We start from the raw sequence: 22,512 nt of genomic DNA on the forward strand, positions 1-22,512 counted from the left end.
CTAGTGGTGAAGTTAACAATAGCATATTATTCCCTCTAGTGTTGAAGTTCAATGGGGAGCTGATAATGAAAAAGCAAAAAAATCAGGGAAAAGTGACACAAATAATTAATTCCTTTCCCACTGGAACATTATTTTATTCCCTATTTATGGCTTTATTGTCCGTGTCTTTTTGGTTGTACACATTTTGTGACTGAAACAAACTATGGCAGTAAAACGGTATAAATAAAACTTTATCCAAGATACAAAAACAAACATGTAGTCTAAAAAAAAAATAATCATTCACCCAATAACCATTAACTAGAACTCACAGAAATATAAATTACCCACAATCCTCTATAATTTGTACTATTGGTTCCTGTAAAGCTTGTTTCCAGCATAATACCCTATTAAAAGTCTGTTATATTTATTTTGTAAAATTTGATCTGTTAAATTTAGAGAAAAGCTGTCAATCACACGACAACTGTCATCACCAATATCCTTTTCATGAAGAACAAAACCAAGATGTTTTCTCAGTTATCTAAGAATTTTTTTAGCATGGATGTAAAGATTAGTGAGGAGTTGATGGAAATCACCACTAAACTAACAAAACATGAATCTAATCACCTATATGGATATTGAACAATAAAATGTCAACCAATATCTGATAGTATAAACCACATAAGATTGTAGGTAATTTCAGACACTGTAAGTGTTAGATGGTCAACACTGTTTCACAGAAACATTCAATTATTTACACAAATGCTCTTTTTTGTTAAAATTACATGATCCATTACAGTTAATACTTAGTACATTATGAGCAAAAAAGTAATGCATGATCCTTTCAAAAAAAAATATTGTCATCTTTTGAAATAATGGGGAGAAGGGAAATTTTTGATAAAAACAATATTTTCTGAAAAATAAAACTAACATCCACATTTTAATAGTTTTTACTATACAGTAGCATCAAGATTATAAAATGTTTTATGTGGAATGCTTCTGGTTTCCACTACAAAGATTTTGTGAAACTGGAAGAATCACATATATCAAGCATATTTGAACATTTCCTGAAAATATTTGCTATAATTTGAAATAAACCCCAAATAATAAATGATTACTGAGATACAAAACTGACATTCCAAAGATCAACATTACAACCCAATGCAGAGAATACACATATCATAGAAGTGAAATTGAACACCCTTAAAAAGAATGGATATTTATATGAACAGTTTTCCCTGAGTTTGTTAATATCAATGTTTTTTAAATTTTTGTTTCTGTAAATTAGAAATATCTTGACTTAAAAATCCTTTCAATTCTTCATAAGCAATTTCTAAATCATCATTAATGATCATCACATCATATGCTCCTGTTAAAGCTGCAACAAAACAGATTTAGTAAAATCAGATCAATTTCATGTTATAAATGGAATATACTAGTTGCCAAGCAACAAAAAGCAATGAAGGTTCTAGGTGGCATAGGGCATTCTCCTTTAGAGATGCTTGCGGCCAGAACACCGAAAGTTTCTCTGCCACCACACACCGCCATTTTGTGGTGAAGCGTATTTACTATTAAATACTATTTGCATATTTTTTATTAGAGGACTCTCATGTTGATTTATTCCTAATGATAAACAAGTTTTAAAATATTTTGTCCATACCTGATAATGATTTTTGTGTGAAACGCACTGAAAATGGTGAAATAGTTATTATTCAGAAACAAAATAATTCCAACGTGGAATAACCGTTATTAAGAAGTTATTCGGTTCATCAAACTAATTGTCCTGTCAATTGCCGGGAGAAAGAATATAAACAAACGAATGCACTTCATAGTATTGATAAATTAATCGTTCTACTGCCACACCTTTTGTGTTACGGAAAGTAAAAAATGAGTTTTTCACTTTGAAAACAGGCAGAATCTACAAAAATTACGTACTCTTTTGCCAGGTTCGAAAATCGAACACCAGCATGGCAATGTTTTGGTAGTAGTACATGCCATGGTGACGCATCAACCAATCAATGACGTGGTGGCAGAGATATATTTGTAGAAATAGAACTCTGCCTGGGAGATTGGGCATTACTGTAGAGTGCACTACATATTTAAATGGCAGATGAAATTCAAGATCCATTTCACTAAAGGATGCATCTCTGGGGCATCTGAATTTAGTCTGCAGGTGAGATGAAGATTTTATGGAATTTGTGGAGATAAGGACCTTTTGTGATTTTCACTGCCTCATGAAAACTTGTTTTCGTCCAACTAAAGTGATTTACAGATGTCAGGATAGCATCCACTAGTCAAGTCAAGTTTGCTCAGACATATCTAGATGTACTTGTACGTCAAAAGGTTTGGTTTTCCATTCTGTTTTATTGCATTATCTCAGTGTCAACAAGGCATATGCTTTAATCGTGACAATTCCTAGCAGTGCAAAGTTGAACAGATTACAGTACTCGTCATATTCTAAAAATAGATTACATTACTCACCATATTCTAACTCCGCTTTTGCACTACATAATCTTTTCTGTATAGATTCATCTGTTTCCGTTTCACGACCTCTTAATCTTTCTTCCTATGAAACAAATGCATAATATGAATTCATGAACCAGTAATCATATGCCATAATAGGCTTTCAATAGTACATACATGTAAACAATTAGTGAGTTAGTTTGTAAATTTACAAAATATAGGTAGTAGAACTGAAGTCAAGTGCAGGGAAGAAAAAGAGCAATAAAGACGAAGGTCAACGTACCAATGCTTCCATGCTTGGTGGCTTAATAAATATGTAACGTGGTTTCAAGTTTGTTTGTTTGACATTCTTTACTCCTTGCATGTCAATATCTAAAATACATATCTTCTGTTTGCTTAACACGTCTTCCACAGCTTTTTTACTAAAAATAAAGCATTAAAAGTTAAACTATTTTTATCTTCAGGGACTCTTCAAATATTTATTATGCTTTGCGAATATAAAGGTGTACAAGAAGAACTTGCTGCAAGTTTGGTTATAAGATTATCAAAATATATGTTTGGGTACATGATGTCCCTTACACTTATAATAATAGTACTGACATACATATTCACCACAAATTCAAAAAATAGTCATGTTTATAGTCTGCACTTTTTTTTCAGACGACTGGGACAAAAACAGTCAAATTTTTTGAGTAAAACGTGAAAATTGACTAAACTTTTGTCTGTTGGCTCCCAAACTGGGGTTCATTTTCAGAAATATTGAAGAATATAAGTAACATAGAGCAGAAAAATTTTAGCAAGACAATGTGGCGGTGAAAAGGTAAAATAAAGTAAATTTCCTATAAAGTAATATTATGTACATTACCTTGTACCATATAAGTTACCAGAGTATTCTGCAGTTTCTATAAACTCATTACGAGATACAGCTTCCTCCATTGCTTCACGATTTGTAAAATAATAATCTGAATAAAAGAATAACAACACAATTAATTGAATGCAATGATCTCAACTAATGCTAATATTATTTCTTGGCCGAGACTGTCATAATCTAGTAGTTATGGGGCAAAAGTTAACTAAGTCAAACTGACATTCTCTTGGTACATGTAGGATGTCAGGATTATCGAGCGAATAGTGTACCTGCTTTCTGAGGAATTGGTGCTTACATTGATGGTCCAAGACCACCTATATAGACAAACTAAGATAGAAAACTTGCTGAAAGTCCCTTGCATCTGCCTTGCATCCTAAATAGATTATTACTGTTGGTTAACAAACCCATTAAATCATTGTTTACAAGTATCATCAATGACAGTAAACAGTAGCCAACTGTAAGTTAGCACTGTTAAAGTGAGTGTACATACCTTGTCCATGCTTCTCTCCAGGTCGAGCTTTCCGTGTTGTGTCTACAAACAAGACATGAGCATTCTGAGTTCACACTATGACATACAATGTAGCTGGAACAACACCACATTTCCACATTGTGTAAATATTACAAGATGAGAATATTAAAACTACACATATTTTATATGAAATAAACCACTGTCCATTCCAGGCTACACAGTGTAGTGTGTAGTGTCTTTCACACTTAACATTAATCTTGAAACCATCTATTAGCATTAGTAATCCACCATGGAATGACCAAGAAATGGTTAATGACATATTCAAATAAGAAGAATAGTACCAGTACATGTCAGTCTCCATTTTAAGATTACATACATGTATGTGAAAGTACAAAGTTAACATTACAGTGAATTTAATTTAATGGGAATTTATATTATCCAAAGAATACTTTCATTGATTATAGAAGCCACTTGTTAACATCTATTACCCATGAGTCTTTGCTAGTTTGCTTCAATCATTGGCTTATGTACTGCCATGCTTCTGTTAACATGTTGTGATCAGTTAACTGTCATTATAAACATTTACAAATATTTTATATGAAAAACATTCATGCTTTCATGAAATTCACTGTACTTTAATATCTCAACTAACTATAAATAAATAAAAAAATATTTTAAATGTACTTACGACTAATTGTGAAGCCAAAATATTCTTTAAATTCGTTCATGAGTTTTTTTATAAGTGTACTTTTACCAGTGCCAGATGGACCACTGAGGACAATTGGACGTGGGGTTAGCTCAGACATAGCTATTTTAAAAGCATAGACTGTAAAAAAAAAAATAACAAGTCACTGTTAATCTAATATGCTTTGAAATATTGTGTGTTAATCTTGTATTTATAAAAGGAATCTGGCAGATGTAAAACTCAAGTAGTACACGTACTACACTGTAATTTCACTAATGTAACATTATCACATTTCAATACAATGAATAATCACATGACCACAGTAAAGGTAAAATAAGGTGTCAATTTTGAAGTCAAAAAAACAGTCTCTTATCCATGTACATATACCAGTACATGTACACTGTAACTTTATTATAATGAACAATTTTATATTAAATTTCTTGATACATGTATAATGAACACATTGTACATGTATGTCTCCCTCTCGTAACAAACCTAATCTATTATGAACTTCATTATAGTAAACACTTCACTATAACAAACTAATTGTCACCCAGAGAGTTTATTATAACCAGGTTACAGTGTATACGTTTATACAACAGCATTTTAGCAGAGCCCTATGGCTTGAGCCAACAAAAATGGCTGTGTAATTAAACCCTTGATAGTGTTGAGCCTGCATGACATGGAACCGACCGTGTATAGGCATCAGGGCCCAACCATTGGGCCGCAATTACGCGCTTCTTCTTCAAATAACCTGTAATTTCAATTATGGCAGATACAACATCGTGTAATTTTTGGCTTGACAATGAGGTCGGCGCCCTGATATCTATTTGACAGAGTAAAGAAATACTACGATAGATAGATAGCTAAATGGGAAACAGAAAAATGGCATACGAAATTATGCGCCAAAAATTGAAAGGACAGATCCAATGGAAATTTTCAAAGACACCTAAAATAAAATTTGTAGAAGCAGTTACGCAGTATGGCAACATGTTCCTACTAGGTGTAGGTTGACAACTGTTACACAAATCAGTTGAACAATTACAAGATGGTAATTTCGCATGACAATAACGTAAGAAATAGGCTATAACACATTTAGCATGTCTTAGCTGATGTGTATCCTGTTCTATTCAAAATATCTAAATCATAATACCAGTACATTGTCTCAGACTCACGACTGTTTCCTTTTTCTCCCAGTTCAACCATGCCATGTAAAGAAGAAAAAAAAACAAGTACAACTGCAAAATCATTTTCAGTCATGTTGTTTTCATACTAAATATTTCGTTCGGCTCGAATCAAACTGAATTAAACTTTGGCAGATCTCGGCTTTCGTTCGGCCCGACCATGTAAACGCATTGAAATTAATCTCCTGTTAATCAGTGGGAGTAGTAGTAGTATGGTTCCGATAGAATGCTGCCACGTGAACATAGCGATTGCTACGTTCACACGGCAGCATTTTATCGGAGTCCAAAGGCTCGAGCCGGTTCGAGCCAGCAAAAATGGCCGTGTGAACGCGTTCGGCTCGAGCCAAGTTCGGCTCCACTAAACCCTCAGGGTTGAACTCCGATAGGGTTGAGTCCCGGCATGGCTCCGAACGTGTAAACGCATCGGGGCCCAACTATCGGAGCCGAAATCACGCCCTCAATCGTCTTCTTCGAGTAACCTCTCATTTCAATTATGGCGGAGACAACATCTTTCATAATTTCACGCAATTTCCCGCTTGAATAAGAGATACGCGTCCTAGTGCATAGTAACGAATCATTGCGATAGATTGATAGCTCAATGGGAAACAAAAAATGGCGTACGAAATTATGCGACAAAAACTTGAAAGAACGACTGAACGGAAACTGTTTAAAGACACTAAAGATAAAAATCGTAGAAGCGATCGCGGTACGGTGACGTGTTCCTGGTAGGTTTAGATTCTTCCATAGTCCGTCTATGATAGATAGAGAGAATCTGTGATTCTTCCTAGGAGTTTTAATAGATACAAAATGGTAATTTTGCATGACAATAACTTGAGCGAATAGGCTGTATTAAACGTATTTTAGCTGCCGTGTTTCCTGTTTATTCGAGATACTAGTACCAAATTTAAAATACCAGTCATTGTCTTTTTACCTCCATGGTCAGGCTCCTTTTTCTCCTAGCTCAACAGCATCATGCCATGTAAAGAAAAAAACACAAGCACAACACTAAAATCGTTTTCAGTCACTAATTGTTCAAGGGCACTGTTCTGCATGGCTCTGATCAAACTGAATCTAACTCTGCCAGATCTCGACTCTCGTTCGGCTCCCGACCGTATGAACGCATTGTAGATAATCTTCTGTTAATCCGTGGGAGGAGCAGTAGTTCGGCTCCTATAGAATGCTGCCGTGTGAACATAGCAAATGATTTTGCCATTGGTACCAATGTTTGCTTATGGGATTACTTATGCATGGCTGTAATCTCTTAGACAAACATTGGTAAGGTTTAGATATTTGCCTTTACATGTACATGTACCTACACTGTCAGATGATGTATATGTTGCTATAGCAGCTTAGTAACTTTCAGATAATGTCTGAAATACAGATCAATCAGATGTTTTACCCGTGTTGTGACCATAACAGGTAATTCACATAATATGTAATAGCCAACACAGCAGCAGTTGTCATATAAATAGCATTTTGGCAAAAAACACCACAAAAATACTTTTGCATACTGTTTACATCATATAATAGGTTAGACTTCAACAGTTTTCTCATGATTTGAAATAATAACTGGACGTAAATTTACATATAATGTGTCAGCTGTGGGAGAGTAATCCTGCAACACCAGCTGTGATTACACGTTTCACCAATATACATGTATACACGAATCCTAAATTTATCTGATATTTCTTGGGTTGAATATTAGAAATTAAGAAAGTACAAACAACAATCTGTATGTACACGTGGATTAGTAGCCTTAATTTCAGTAATTTCCTGATGTTAGAATTTCTTTTATGAGTTTTTCGTCAATAATTGATGTGTATAATTATTCTCACTCTAATACCCATACATACATGTATGATAAATATAATGGTTATGTGTTATGGATTCTTGTTTCACACAGTACATGTAGGTTTGATACATGGCAGGAAATGTGCATAACAGGACATGAAACGATACAAAATGTACTTGTATTATATTAACAACTGAGAACTATCATAAATCTACCGGTATATTTGTTCTATTAGAAGCACATCTCCAATAGAATTTCATATAAACCTAACATTACATTCAATATATATTGTCTCATTAAAATACAACTTTTTTCAAAAATAGGAACATTTCAAAAAAATAAAGTGAGCACATGGGCTACCGGTACTAGTAGAGCAAATACACTAACTGGATTTAGACATACATGTATGTACAATACTTACAATTTGCTGAGAGAAGCAGAGAGCAGAGACTGAATCTATAGAGGTATAGATCTCAAATAGAGTGACAGCAGTGATTGGATTTGGTAATATAGACTGGTACAAAAATGTAGCTCTTGCATATATAATACTATGCTAATGTGACGTATATGTTAATGCTCAATATGGGTTATTCTATTAATTATAGGGGTGGGCAAATGTATTCCCCATCAAGTTTAATTTGATTGTCAAATCACTGATGAAATATTCAAACTTGTAATCATTCTGCATATAATGTAAAGTCTTCAGAAAAATGCAGTTCAGATTTTAGTGAGTTCTCTATGAACTAAAAATTTTATAAAAGTAGATATATTTTTTTTACTTTTTCACACTATGTCTGCACAGTCAATTGATACATGTACCAACAAATTAGGTCACTAATACAATGATAAACTTGCTTTTAATGTCACTAAAGTGAAAAAAATATAAGCCTTTGTAAGGATTAGGATTCAGTTGTAATCCTGAGAATTAGGCTTAGAAGGGATGATCAAATATAATAGACCTCTATGTACAGACATGTTATTAACAATCACTACAAATAGCTCTATACAACCTATTGATATTTTATAACAACTCAAATCTTAGTGAATACCTTTGAAAAGATAACTCATCAATTATTAATTTGTGTTCAATACAATAGATGGAAAAGCTATTTATGTTTCTGCATCTTTTGATTTGCGAGAATGCTGGTATATCCAAGAGATGGTCCTAATCTGATTAACCGAAATACTACATGCTGTACAAGTATAGAATCATTTTATTACATGATGGAATTGGTTTTAATACAATGATAAATGCAACTGCAAATCTGATTAGTTTGCAGTTTATAGTATTATATACCATATTTACTCTATTAGTAGTGCATGCATTTATGTAAATTACAAAAAAAATTAACAAAATTATGAAATTGAAAAATCCACCTTCGCCGACTTTCAACGCCAGCAGCTGAACCACCAAAAACGAAATAAAGTATTGCAGAAGCTAATCTAAAATTTGATACATTTTTTTCTTGCTGGATTATAAAATAGACTGCCTACAAATTTATTACAATGTCACCCAGCGCATCTTTCTCCAAAAAAATCCCATTAACGAACCTTGTGCGCCAAATACAATTATTTTTTTCATTTTATTAGTACTGAAAGTATATTCTAAAAGAAGTTTCAAATAAAAAAAAACACAATTACATTGCTTAGTAGCAAATGATCGTGGTTGTGCAATCCAGTCATGCTGCGTTTCACAATTGTTGATTATTACCTAGTAATGATTGTAATAGCATGCAGAAAATAAATTCATTGAATTGTTATGAAATGCTAATAAATTTCAACTTATTTCATCGTAAGTGAATGATTGTGGTCGCATTTTAAACACTTGATGTTGTAGAAATGAATATCAACCATGTTTTGCCCTGGAACTGTGTTCTTTGACCCAACAGGTCAAATCGCTCATTAACCAATGAAAACGATGGATGATGCCAACGTGTTCAAATTACCATAGCTCATTTAAATATGTTAATGTTATTGAACACAGCATGGAAGAGATTTGCCGATGTTGTAGCACAATCTTTTGGATTGGATTTTGATGAGAAAGCGGCATGATTATAAATATTATTTGTTTTCAAAAGATAAACTGAGCATTTGAAGAATAATTTAACATTGTTTTACAGTGATAACAGCTCATTGTCAAAACGAAGCTTACTGACTCATTCATGCTAGTTGCAATAAACATCATAGTATTCGTACTCTTGAATAGGCGTCAATGACTACGGTGACAATTTTAGGCATCAAAAAAGATTAAAATAACACCTTAGAACTGCCAGAAAATTGCAATTTCTTGGTCCCATTTTTTTTTTTTTAAACTCAAACTGCGATTTAACGGCCCGAGCGAATTTACGGCTGAATTCGGTAGTAGTGCATGCACTTATGTAAATTACAGAGATGTTTGTATGGTTAAAATAAGTCGTACCATAATGCTATATTAGTTGGACATGTGTTTACACTAATTACACAAGTGTGTTCATTTCATAGAAGTACTGAATGTACAATGTATTCATGGAATACACAAATTAGACTCTACAGATAATTATATTCCACTATGAAATTTCTCAATAATTAATTGGAGGAGATGTTTGTATGGTTAAAATAAGTCATACCATATTTACTCTATTACCGGATTCTGCCGTAAATTCGCCAATCCGAAAAATCATTTCATAGAAGTACAGAGTGTACAATGTATTCATCCTTGAAGCCTTTAAAGGTAGCATGAAGGGAAAATTTCACTTTTTTCTTAATTTTTCAAAAATTGATAAAACGGTTACTTTAGACCTTGATACATCATCCAAGGTTTACAAAAGATCAAAATTGTGAAATAGCGTTGCTTAAATTAGTGTTTTAAAACGCTAGCAGAAAAGACTACAACTGCCGTTTCATGGATATTTGCATAATGTTTATCTTTGGAAGGGATTAAATGATAACATCTTATCTGTATACTCTGTTGTTGACAATTCTGATATAACGGGTGATTAGCTGCCCGTCGCAAACAATGCGTGTTTATCTAACGTCCATTGCCAGCATTATTGTCAGTCGAGACTTCGTCAAAGAAACATGGTCATACAGTCCGGGCATACAGTACTCATTTCGCCCAACCTTCCGCTTTTACATCGATCGCTTATCACTTAATTTCAGACCATGCGGTCTTGTCTGACCAGAAACTGACCGCATTTTAATCGCGTTTTTTTTCGCTCGCTCGCTCATTGAAACACCGACCGCTCGCCCAAACACTGATCACTGGCACATGAGTGATCGAAATGGTGGTTTTGATAGTAAAGTGTGAACATACAACTAGTAATAACTATTATTAAATTCTGAACGACACTTCAAATCTAATAGTTGTATGACACTTGTATTGTGAAAGCAACTGAACTGGAACCTCTTGTTACGTGTTTTGGATGCTTGTTCTAAATGTAATATTTGTTATTATTTTAATGAGACAGTTACGAGAAAAAAGCATAGGTAAGTCATTTTGACAGAGCAGAGAAACGAGGAAATGTTAATGATTAATTCCAAAAATAACGATACCAAATCCACGTCGGCCGGTAAAATTTGACATTCAATTTTCAAAAATAAGTCACGATCATTGAATGAGTTCAGTCTATACCGTATACCGTGAAAGTGTTCCCACAAAAAAATATTTTATGCCCTGAGCAAATCGAACAGAGCTTGACATGTATGAATAATTTATTGGGCTTTAAAAAAACGTGTCAAATTTAGTTATAGCCATAAATATTTGGTGGCCAGTCGATGAACAATTCGAAACGTAAGTCCTTCAGGGCTGAAAATCATCGACCCTACTCTGGTTTACTTTATTTCCCAACTTGCAGAGAAAACTGATTCGTCGTGGACTCTAATGTATCTCAGTGTCAAAAATGCTTTGTTACAACATCATTGATTGGCTGAAAGTGACATGATCGGAGCACGACCTTGGTCACAGAACAATATTTGTCCGTATTATCTACAGGAACTCGCAAAAGAACCATACCCACATTTTCAATCTTTTTTAGAGCGGAAGTTGCCAGCAAATGTAAAAAAACTCGTGAATTTCATGGATTCAAATAAAATAAAGCAAGCGATTGATAAGAATTATTATTAATATTTTTCCCGATGCTCTTCGTCGAATTTTTATTTTTTTTTTTTTTCAAGGTAAGAAATGGCTAGTTGAAGTTGCATAGTCTTCAATGCGGCTGTTTCACCGCGAACAACTCTAGCTCTGTTGTAGTTTTGTGATGTTAAATAAAATATATATTATAATAATAATACTTGTTTAATTATTTGGGGTTTCAGTCCACACATTACGGACATGGTCCCCATAAATGATTAGGGTCAATGTTTGTCCTGTCTCGGCTGATTGTGTTGATTGACACCCTTCCTAAACTCAGTATAAAGAAACCAACTAGGATCGACATTCAAAACAAATTATTGGGACACGGTCGACAGACATTCCAGACAATCGAAATTATCAACGAAAGACGAGATTTTTCAGATATTTACAGACATACTGTCATGAAAAACATATGTAAAACTAACAAATACACAAAGAGGTGTAATATTAAGTTTTATTTTAAGCTTAGAAATATTTCCTTTCACTCAGCCCATGCATGGAACTGCCATTTAGCTTCATGGTCCTTCAGCTTGTCTTTGCCTCGGGGGAAAACAACAATAATTATACAAAACACATCGCGAAGACTCGACAACCAGGAAAGAAATCCCAGACAACCATGTCGTACTTGTGTTGAAATACATTTTGTATTTCACGTCAGAATATTGTTTAAAATAAAATATTCAGTCCAAGCCAAATCGTGCATATAATTATAGATAGTTAAAACAAAAAGTATTTGAACTTTTGTCAGCTGTTCAACATTCATAAAAAACAGAAAGACAATTACTGCGGAATACTTTATTTTCGCTGGAATTAATTTTCGCTGAAAAGGCTTTTTGGGCGTTTTGTATGGAATATATTTTCACTGATTTTTGATGAGTTTAATAGGAAATATAGGAAAAAAAGTATATTCGCTAGATTTTATTTTCACGGAATCATCCCTTCAGCGAAAATAGCGAAAATAAATTCCAAGCGAAAATAAAATATTCTACAGTATAAGACAATGTGAACCTCAAAAATTTTTCTATCAGTCCGAATTTTAAATGCGCTCGAGCGAGCGAGCGGGCGGTGATATTTTCGGGTTTGCGCGGTCGAAAATAAAGCGGAAATTGTCCGGTCGAATTCAACAAGCAGTCGGAAAAGCGAGAACAAAATGTGATTGGAAAGCGGAAGCGGGCGGGAGGTTGTGCGAAATAAGTACGGTAACTTTGCACAACTTTTTTTTAAATCGTTTTATTTTCCAAGTCAATATTCTATTTTACTAATACCATTTTTTCTAACGCAATGGCGAAGGAAAGAAAGCATTGACAGACGAGGCAAAAATCTGCTACTCAGTGTCGCACTCTGAAAAAGCAATTTTTTTAAAACATCTGCCATTTTGTTTCACCATGAAAACCATTTTATTGGATCTCTTATCTGAGACACTTGAAGGATTAGCTTGTTTGTAAACTGTCAGCGTGTACAGTGGGACAGTAATGTTTGTCAGAGGATTATCCCTCGTTGTTCGTTTGCATAACAATAGAAACCTGAACGTTCCTGGAGTACGGTCTCAAATGCCAGCAGTTTTCTTCATTTTTCACGCTCGAGCTTGAATGTATTCATTATCTGACATTCTTTATGAGTTCTATGATATCAGTGGTTAATATGTTTGGCCATTTTTAGTGTATATTTATAATAATACAGCAAATCTACAGTGTTTTATTAACCAAAACTGTTTTTCGCGTTTTTCTCGAGCTGAAGTTTTGACTGAGTACGACTCACTGGGACTGCTGCCAAATCAAGTGCGTTCGGACTAGGACATTCAAACTCGTAGTTATCGTTCAAAAGATAATGGTGGTGCGAAATATGTCTAGGTTTTTAAAGAAAATGCTTTGTCACAGAATAATAGTCTGTTAAAGGTGTCAAGTATGAAATTATTTGGGGACAAAAAAACAAACCTGCATAGAAATCAGAATAATAGGTCTTTTAATTACCGGGGACACATTTCAATGGACTTGGTTACGGACAATGCATGACGTAAATTTCACCAGAAATTCCGCAGTGTGCTCTCGCAATCACGGACTTAGTCATTTTTACAAGGTTCGCCATTTTTGATGTCACATGATCATTATGTAAACAATGACTGTCCAGTTTGTGTGAACTTGTACCTCTATACTTAGTCTTTTGAAATATATAAGCTAAATTACTGTTCTGAACGAGAAAACAGACAGAGAATGTTTTAATCGAGAACGTTACAAAACCCTTCTCGCTACCTTAAGTCTTAGTAATGACAATCCAATTAACACAAATTGGACTCTACAGATAGTTATAAGTTACATGTATATCCCACTATGAAATTGCTCAATAATTAATTGGATCAAAGAACTGATTTAATGACTATAACTGCCCAAGAGACTGTTGTCACCATAGCAATAAGAAGACACTCAGTGATGTCCTATTGTAACCATGGCACCAAGAAATTAAAAAAGAAATTTGGGATACATTGTATGTACATGTAAAAGATTAACTTATTTTTATAATAGCACTCCACACTGGAAATCAATTATTATAATTATATTATTTGTTATCATATAAATTATTTTGTATAATCTTAGGGAGACCAAGGCCATGCATTCAGTTTCATTTTTTTTTCCGACTAACTGGAGATTCTAGAATTTTAGGCTCAATTCCCTAATCCCTGAAAGTCATTAGTCTCTGTGTGCTCTTAGTACAGAGAGAAAACCAAATTTTATGATGGTATCTTTTTCTATACTAAGATAACAAATTAAATGAATAAACTCATAAAAACAATCGGATTTTCAAACCAATATATCTGTATATCTATAACATGATGTATAATGAATATATAAAATTTGAACATAATCAGTCAAAGCATGTCAGAGATATAGCCCTGGAACCGCCTTCATTAAAACAAAATGGGCACCAGTCGGCCATTTTGAATTCAATCAGAAAAATAAAATGACGTGCATTAAGGTTCCATAATTTCCAATGTACCGTAAAAACTCGATTAATTCGCGGCAGTAAAAATAATTATTTTTTCAAGTGCACGAATTAATAGCGTCAAAACATAAATTATTGGTTTTTGGTGCGCGAATTAAACAAGTACTTTTAGATTGATTCGAAAAGGAACTGTTTTCATAAATTTATTAGTGATTTGTTTTGTTTTCCAATGAACACGATTACGGGACGTTTTTTTAGTACCTCTGAGACTCATGGCTAGCGACATTCATGGCGTATAGTCGGACAGAGAACACGCACTGCGTCAAGGACCACGCACCATGTTACACTTGAAATGAAACAGTGAAAAATGGCAAAGGTCACTCTGTACACAAACAAACAATGAACACGTAGTTACAAAGTAGCCAGCTGGCTGCACTGCCTTTTTATATTTTTCTAGGCATCACCCGGGCGATGATATGGCAGATATTACGAAGCCCATCTTGTCTGGAAAAATAACTCTGCGTTGATAAAATCGGTCTCAGAAAATGTTTAGAAAAAATCATGTTTCGCGTTGACCAAATATAATCATGCAAAGTATAAATTCAAAGTGTTTTAATACATTGGTGAGAGGTCGCATTTTACGTGAACAAGAAGGAAAAGCAGGCCAAAGTCGAAACGGGGTGCATCATGGACATGACAACACACCACAAGGGCTTGACGATCTATTCGTCTCAATGCGTGTACGTCTATGGGGCCGTGCGACTATGTCCCGGTAAGGACCTTACCCTTGCTCAAAATAATAGAAATTATGGAATTAAAACAGTTTAGTAATGTAAAGCAAGCATATGTTATTAAATTTAATCATCACGCTGCGAAACTACAAAAATCACATAAGACTTATATATAGTGCAAGCTGATCGGCCGGAAACAAGTATTAGTGATTTTTGTGGTTTCAGAGCGTGATGATTAAATATAATAACATATGCTTGCTTTACATTACTAAACTGTTTTAATTCCATAATTTCTATTATTACATATGTACTGCAGTTTATTTTGATTCGTCCCTGAAATCAAAATCGGTATTTCCACAACCCATATGCAAATGAGGTCAGAGAGCAAACAAAGTAGTCCCTTCAGGAGTACAGTTTTTCGGAATAAACAATATTTAGAAGTACGATATTTTCCCCTTGGGGTACATGAATATACTTGCCGAGTGACATGAAATTTGAACAACAGTAATGGTACTTTTAGGCAGTCACTTATTTTGGCCCAAACTAATTTGCATATCACCCATGCAATAATGTTTTCGGTATTTTCACGGTCGATATGCAAATGAACATGGTATTTTCATTGGCTACCGAACTATTTTTATTTTGTAAACACATTTTCGTCTGCTATTTTTATCCAGTTCAAATCGTTCAACAACATTTTTGGCATGTCAGGTGTATATCACATGGAATACTACGATTGGGAGAACTTAATGTATGTTGATCACCTGGAAACTGAGTTTTATAAACCTTGAAGGGCTCTCAGAAGATCCACCAGCAGTAAAATCAGCGATTACTATGCAGCTGCAACCATCAGCATCGAGATACCGGTTTCTGCTGGCGACGTTGCGGCGTTACTCAATTCCAAATAAAAATTACCAACGCCAAAAGAGCAACATTTTAACCGGTAATCAAGACTCAGTCAATCCACGACCAGCAAGCAACATCACACACGAAGGTGTAGCATGCAGCCACAGTCCCTCAACGAAGGACTGTGGTGCAGCTAAGCGACAACCGCTGTCGACGAAAGTCATCCCGTCTGTGGAGTACCGCAGTTGCACGGCATGTTTGCCAATGCACAATTCTGTGGCGGAACTTTTAACTTCAACATAAACTGAGTATCATAGTCGTCCAGTTCAAGTTCTGGTTCTGCCGTGGTCCCAACTAAACGTCAACGAGTTATTTATTCGGACAGTGACTCAGATTAGACGTCTGATTATTTTAATTTCAAACAAACAGTGACACGCGTTCTCCGGGCGCGTTCTACACTGACACGCGCTGCTAGGGCGTAACACTTATATTGGAACATATTAATGGGCAATGGGGTTCCCCGACCTAAATTCCATCCCGGTTTGTACGTTCTTTCTTTAATACGAAATAATCAAGTATGGAACATATGTAATAATAACACTCGAGAATACACTCGAGATGCGGTGTATTCTGCTGTACTTTCACTCGCTTCGCTCGTGAAAGTACGACCGCAGGATACACCGCATCACTCGTGAAAATAACTTCCATACGCAACGAAAGCCACGGGGAGGGTGTGGGGTTCTGTCATATTATTTTGAGCAAGGGTAAGGTCCTGTACCGGGACACAGTCGCACGGCCCCATAGACGTCCACGCATTGAGACGAATAGATCGTCAAGCCCCTGTGCAACACACGCTGCGACAACTGAGTGATCAGCGACATCATGATGGAAACTTCAAGTACTTTAGCGAAACTTGTTGCGCGGCGATGCTGACATCAAGTGTGTGTTGACCGAAGTTTGACCGCATTATTCACCTACATTTCGACTGAACTCTAATAACCACGTGTTTGAATTGCGTGCGGCGTTGGGCAATGACATCCAGAGTTCATGCACTGATATTTTAATTCGGGCCACCCAGCTTGACACAAATCAATATAGTTCATTTGTTCAAAGAATCTTTCAACTCTCACAAATACCATGGACGCGAAGAGTTAACTGGGGGTTAAATGAAAGGGAACGTCATTCTTGGACAAAAAACACGTCAGTACAAGATTATGTGTGCAAGGTTAGATTTATAGAAGGTACATGACCGCTTAACTCTGTGTTTTTTACCGAATCTGGTATAATGAAATGTGACACGAGGTCAATCACCCGACCAATCAAAAATGTCAATTTACGCACCATAGGGCGGTTCACTTAAATGACGCAATAGAGTAATGGCGGACACATGGTCGATGTAACCCCGGGATGCAACCCTGTGGACCAGCAACGAAAAAGCCATGTACCAAGCTTTCCATCATGGAAATTTGTAATCGATGTGCTGACTGATGGATATTTATCGACTAAGTAATAATCTTGCCCAACATCTGTAGTGTCGTGGGGGAATGATTTTTTTCACGTCAAATCTTTACCGAACCTAAACTGCTTGCTAACTGAAAGGCGGTGATGACGAAGATCATCTGCGATTGCGCGACACCAAATACTGATAACATAACATTATACATGTACATGTGTGTATGTATATTTTTAATGTTCATGCAATACATTCTGAGTTATCCACTTTATTCTGGCGTGCGAATTAATAGGATACAATTTCAAACATGTTTTTGAACGCCGCGAATTAAAAGGATACATTTAAAAATTAGCGTTCGAAAATAAAATGGGTGCGCGAACTAATAGAGACCGCGAATTAATCAAGTTTTAAACGGTATGTCCCAAGTTTGAACAAAATCCATCTGTAAACAGCCAAGAAATTCCAGAAATACTTGGTTTTCATTATTTTTTGGCTTGAATCCGATCATGAAACAAATTGATGTGCATATGTATAATATTACACTAATAGATATTTTGACAGTCAAAACTGTTATTTTCTACACTACAGTTCGAACGGGGACTATGGTAATAACACAAACCTACTTTTGTTCGTTGTAATTAAAGTTAACTTCCTTGCAGTCTGTTGGGATTCTGATAAAAATTCTTGAAAAATAATTGTCGATTGCATAAAACGAGGGGTGAACGTGAAATAGCTGTGAAAGCAAAATAGGTAATTACGTGTTCTGTTTAAAAGGAAGAGTGTTCACTTCTGTTCACGTAATTTACATTCAATTTTCAAGATTTTTCACCAAAATCATAACAGTAAGCAAGTCTACAGCAATGTATATTAAAGCAGAAACTGTAGTTCTCTTTTTGTCTTTTTGAAAAGAGCTGTTTGAATTGTGCTTCCCTAAAAATGATTCAAGCAAATCTTACAGTATATGGAAAGCCTCGAAACAAGTGTCGCACTAGTTCAGATTTAGCGTCATTAAAACCAATGTTGCAATATTGTAGCAACCCATACCTGGGAGAGTGGTTGAAATCACGCCACACCAAAGACTACCATCTTTCATCACCGCTATTGTATTTCTGTCATGAAAATTATTCTTTGACATTGGAGAAAAAAAAAATTTCCTATTTTCAAGCTCACTGTGATATCCATATAGTGAGACATTCAACCCACTGAATCTTGCGTCTAGTCTGATAAGAATGCAATGTTGAATTGACCTCTATGATGAAATACTAGTAGTGATGTCATTCTTAGCCAATCAGTAAAGCAGATGTTTAAAAGTCAAAGATGATTGACAGACTTTAAACAAAAGCATCATGTGCCAGCGTAGCAGAACGCCCCTATTTTTTATGTCTCTTTATTGTGATTAGACATAAATATATATAAGTGCAAAGTCCAAATTGTGTGCGACAAGATTGACGAACTTCAGGGCAAAACTGTAAGGATTTTGTTTGATGGCCACAGTGATGCCAACTTAGACTTTGAGGGTTTTGAGTTTGACGAAGATGGCAAAGAACGGACAAATAAAGATCTGAGAAGTTTTTTTCAAAAAACTATGAACTTTCTTTATTTTTACTGTGTAAATTATTGATCTGGTATGATAGTTGATCCATAATTTGTCAACACCGAAAATAATTTTACGCAGTTTAAGCCATGACATTTTAGTTCATTTTGAGCTCACACATATTGGCATGTTTGACGGCGGGGAAATCCTAATTCGAATGATTCTTCACTGTCAATTTTTATTATTTCTGCTTTATTTGTTACATTATAAGCAATACATTAGTTTTGTTTTACTTCTAATGTTGCATATTGCTCATTTATTTCTTTTGCACGTTTTCATTTGCTATTCTATTCCCTGCTGTAGTTTGATCTGCGTGTTGTCAATTTTTGTTTTTTTGGCAGGTGATGTCCGGGCATACAATGTAGGTCCACCCCTAATGTTTCTCATTTTTCCATGTTCAGGACCCTGGGCGCTTACCCGGATAAATACGGTATAATATTATGTATGATGTATTTGTGAAGTTTGAATTTAATTGGTCCAGGCATGCTAAGATATAGAGTCGGACGAACACAAGGCCCACAGAGGTCAATCCATGAGTCCTTGTTTTCAGACTGCAACAAAATAGCTAAAAAGTTAACAGTTTGTAGATACAAGCTAATATCAATAGCTAAAAAGTTAACAGTTTGTAGATACAAGCTAATATCAATAGCTAAAAAGTTAACAGTTTGTAGATACAAGCTAATATCAATAGCTAAAAAGTTAACAGTTTGTAGATACAAGCTAATATCAATAGCTAAAAAGTTAACAGTTTGTAGATACAAGCTAATATCAATATTGCTACTTTGTTAACAAAACAGTGAGTTATACTGCAATACTGTTGGTTGGCTGCTTTTTCATTCACATTAAATATTGTTTTCAGCTAATTGACCCAGGAAACATCAAAGGACACTACTTAAAAAAAGCCAGCCAATCAGGAGCCGTACATTACCCATATGTACAGAGACCAGCACCTAGAATGCCATTTCATACACTGTACAACCATACACAACTTTTGCACATACTGTATACATGTATTTTTTTATGACAATTTTAGTAGATGCACTTCTAGATATTAGACATGAAACTATGTATGTGACATTAACCAAGAGTATAAATATTGGTTTATATAGATTTTGTAGCTACAATATGCATCTACAATGTTGATATTACAGCGGGAGGCAAGATATTTACATACTCCTACAATGTAACTCCCACACCTGGTAGGCAATTACCAAGGAACTTTGCAACACCCCAGGCACTTTCTTAGACAATCTAGTGACTGTTATACATGTAGACGCAATAAAGTTACATACCTGCCTATGCAACAGTTAATCAAAACAACAGACCAGAATTTCAGATGTGTTCAACTATTACAACATGTAAGTGTCCAGTCAAACTTTCATCAAACAATCATGTCATTGTTGATATCGGGCAATTTATTATTTCATGCATACATATGCACGTTCATTTAATGAATTCTATCTTGAACCTTTCGAGAAATATAAACTTATAATGAAATTACACAAATTATCCTCATGAAAACAGTTTTGAATGCAGTTTCTGATTTTGAACAATTATTGTTATTATGTCAAAGCGCGTCTAGAGATGGAGATTATTCGCCTCTTGCGAATGCTCGCCAAGGAAGTTTGACTAGCGAAGGCAACGGTTTAAGAGATTGTGCAACATTTTTGTTGCATCGGTTAGACATTGGTACGTACACAAGAGTTTATCGAATTTCGTCTAAGATCAGAAGGATATTTAAAACTGGTATATGGTGACGATGTGGAGGTGAAACTAAGTAGAAGATCCCAGGAAAGATTGACTGGGCGATGAGTGTTCTGGCAGGCAATGGAACATGCCATTATGCGAGAAATTGAACGCGGCACTCACAACACTAATATTATTAATATCTCAATAAACTACCAATCAAAGAAATTTACATTTATCATTTCTTGTTAATTAATATTCATTCCCAGTTTATGTATACATGTATATATATTGAGAATATTATAGAAATGTTGACCAGGGCCAAGATAGATATACTGATTTCTGTCCCTAAGACAGCATTGTTAAATTAATTTAGATTAAATTAAATTAAATACAATTACACACAAGTAGCAGACAGGGTACCATAATGTAGCTTCAATTTAGCTCACAAAAGTGTTTAGAAAATTAGCAATGTTGCTTTTCAACAATCTGATCAAAGATGAGACAAGTAGGTCATTAGGTTGGGTGAATATATTATCGAAAGGGATATACATGTATCACTAAAATCACTTATGAATAGACCATTTTCCGTTCACTGCGAGAATCACGCGTTATGCGTGAAATCGAACATAAAAACAGAACAAACAAAGGTCATAGCGTCGTAGTGGCGTCAAACATCGCGTGAGATTCGACAAACGCTAAAGTATTTTGGGGACATTTCCATGTCAATAATGTGCTGTACACATTTGATGATAGACAATTTCGATTAAAAGAGGATATTCGAATGCAATATTCCTCTGTCAAAGATCGGCCGGTCGATGTGAGCTAAGAAATAAAGAAATTCGAGTTCAAAATCAAATCGTTCAATTTTTGCGGCAGACGTTTGACGCGCGTCTTTCATGCATCTCGCGAGATCTCGCAGTTGTACGGAAAATCACCTATTACTGTGAGTCATTATATCGTTCCAATTTACGTAGCTGTTGTATAATAAAATACAAAGTAACTTGAACATTCAACCGATTGCATGACATACTGTAGTTCGTGGAGCTTTGTCTAATAAATTTTAACCAGTGTCCAGAAAATTCCACTACAGACCAAAGCTACTGTTGCTTCTATAGTCGTCGAGGCCAATGACGAATCATTGAAGTACGTGTACGTGATCCATTATGCTGTCAATCTCCGAGATATATGATATTTTCCGTAACGCCATTAATACTAGAGTGTCCTGCGCACTGGGGCTACACAACACAATTAAATCAACCTTAACTGACCTGATTTTTTAAAACAAAGCAATGCCGGTGTTATTGTTTTGGAATAATCTGATTCAGATAATCACACGTGGACTGCTGTCGTTTTCCGTTTAGGTGATCTGTAGTTTTGGAAAGGCAGATATCGTGAGCTCAACGCACTCGATCGTGACATGTAATGACCAGCAAATGGTACTTACCCTTCGTAACGAAGGTCCTAAAGAGAAACATAAAACATGAGTTGAGTTGCCTTGGCAAACGCCATAGACACGCTTGGGTATACCGCAATATATGTAAAAAATCACTGACGTCATACTATTATGTACGCAAACTTTGTTGTTTGACGACATGTCGTAAAATTTTGAACCGATAAACTGCTATTTTGTGTATTTTACTATTTGCCAGTCAATCATTATTTTAATATTTTTCAGAAATATTGTTTAAAATTGGACACAGATTGTAGATAACAC

The 22,512-nt window shown here is 35.1% G+C and overlaps 1 protein-coding gene across 3 annotated transcripts; it reads right to left on the bottom strand.

Annotated features, from left to right (window-relative positions):
* Positions 1-1,031: 1,031 nt before the first annotated feature.
* LOC100373228 (guanylate kinase-like) lies at positions 1,032-22,356 on the bottom strand. Of its 3 annotated transcripts, none has more exons than XM_002737634.3 (7): positions 22,243-22,356; positions 4,465-4,602; positions 3,798-3,839; positions 3,305-3,401; positions 2,723-2,861; positions 2,458-2,542; positions 1,032-1,354 (listed from the first exon to the last, which is right to left on the bottom strand). In XM_002737634.3, the coding sequence occupies exons 1-7, from the start codon at positions 22,271-22,273 to the stop codon at positions 1,230-1,232; spliced, it is 657 nt and encodes a 218-aa protein (XP_002737680.1). In that variant the 5' UTR covers positions 22,274-22,356; the 3' UTR covers positions 1,032-1,229. The 3 variants fall into 3 exon arrangements, with proteins under 3 accessions (XP_002737680.1, XP_085351679.1, XP_002737679.1); XM_085495553.1 differs by lacking the exon at positions 22,243-22,356 and adding an exon at positions 22,067-22,192; XM_002737633.4 differs by lacking the exon at positions 22,243-22,356 and adding an exon at positions 7,859-7,935.
* Positions 22,357-22,512: the final 156 nt, after the last annotated feature.

Source organism: Saccoglossus kowalevskii, chromosome 22, assembly GCF_978046115.1.
Source record: "Saccoglossus kowalevskii chromosome 22, keSacKowa6.1, whole genome shotgun sequence".
NCBI classification, from domain to species: Eukaryota; Metazoa; Hemichordata; class Enteropneusta; family Harrimaniidae; genus Saccoglossus; species Saccoglossus kowalevskii.

Excerpts from the sequence above, each read along its gene's own strand:
- LOC100373228 (XM_002737634.3), bottom strand. The coding sequence starts at position 22,273 with ATGTTTCTCTTTAGGACCTTCGTTACGAAGG. Across the intron at positions 3,402-3,797 it reads TGGAGAGAAGCATGGACAAG|ATTATTATTTTACAAATCGT; the intron begins GTATGTACACTC and ends TCTTTTATTCAG. Across the intron at positions 1,355-2,457 it reads AAAAGCGGAGTTAGAATATG|CTTTAACAGGAGCATATGAT; the intron begins GTGAGTAATGTA and ends GTTTTGTTGCAG.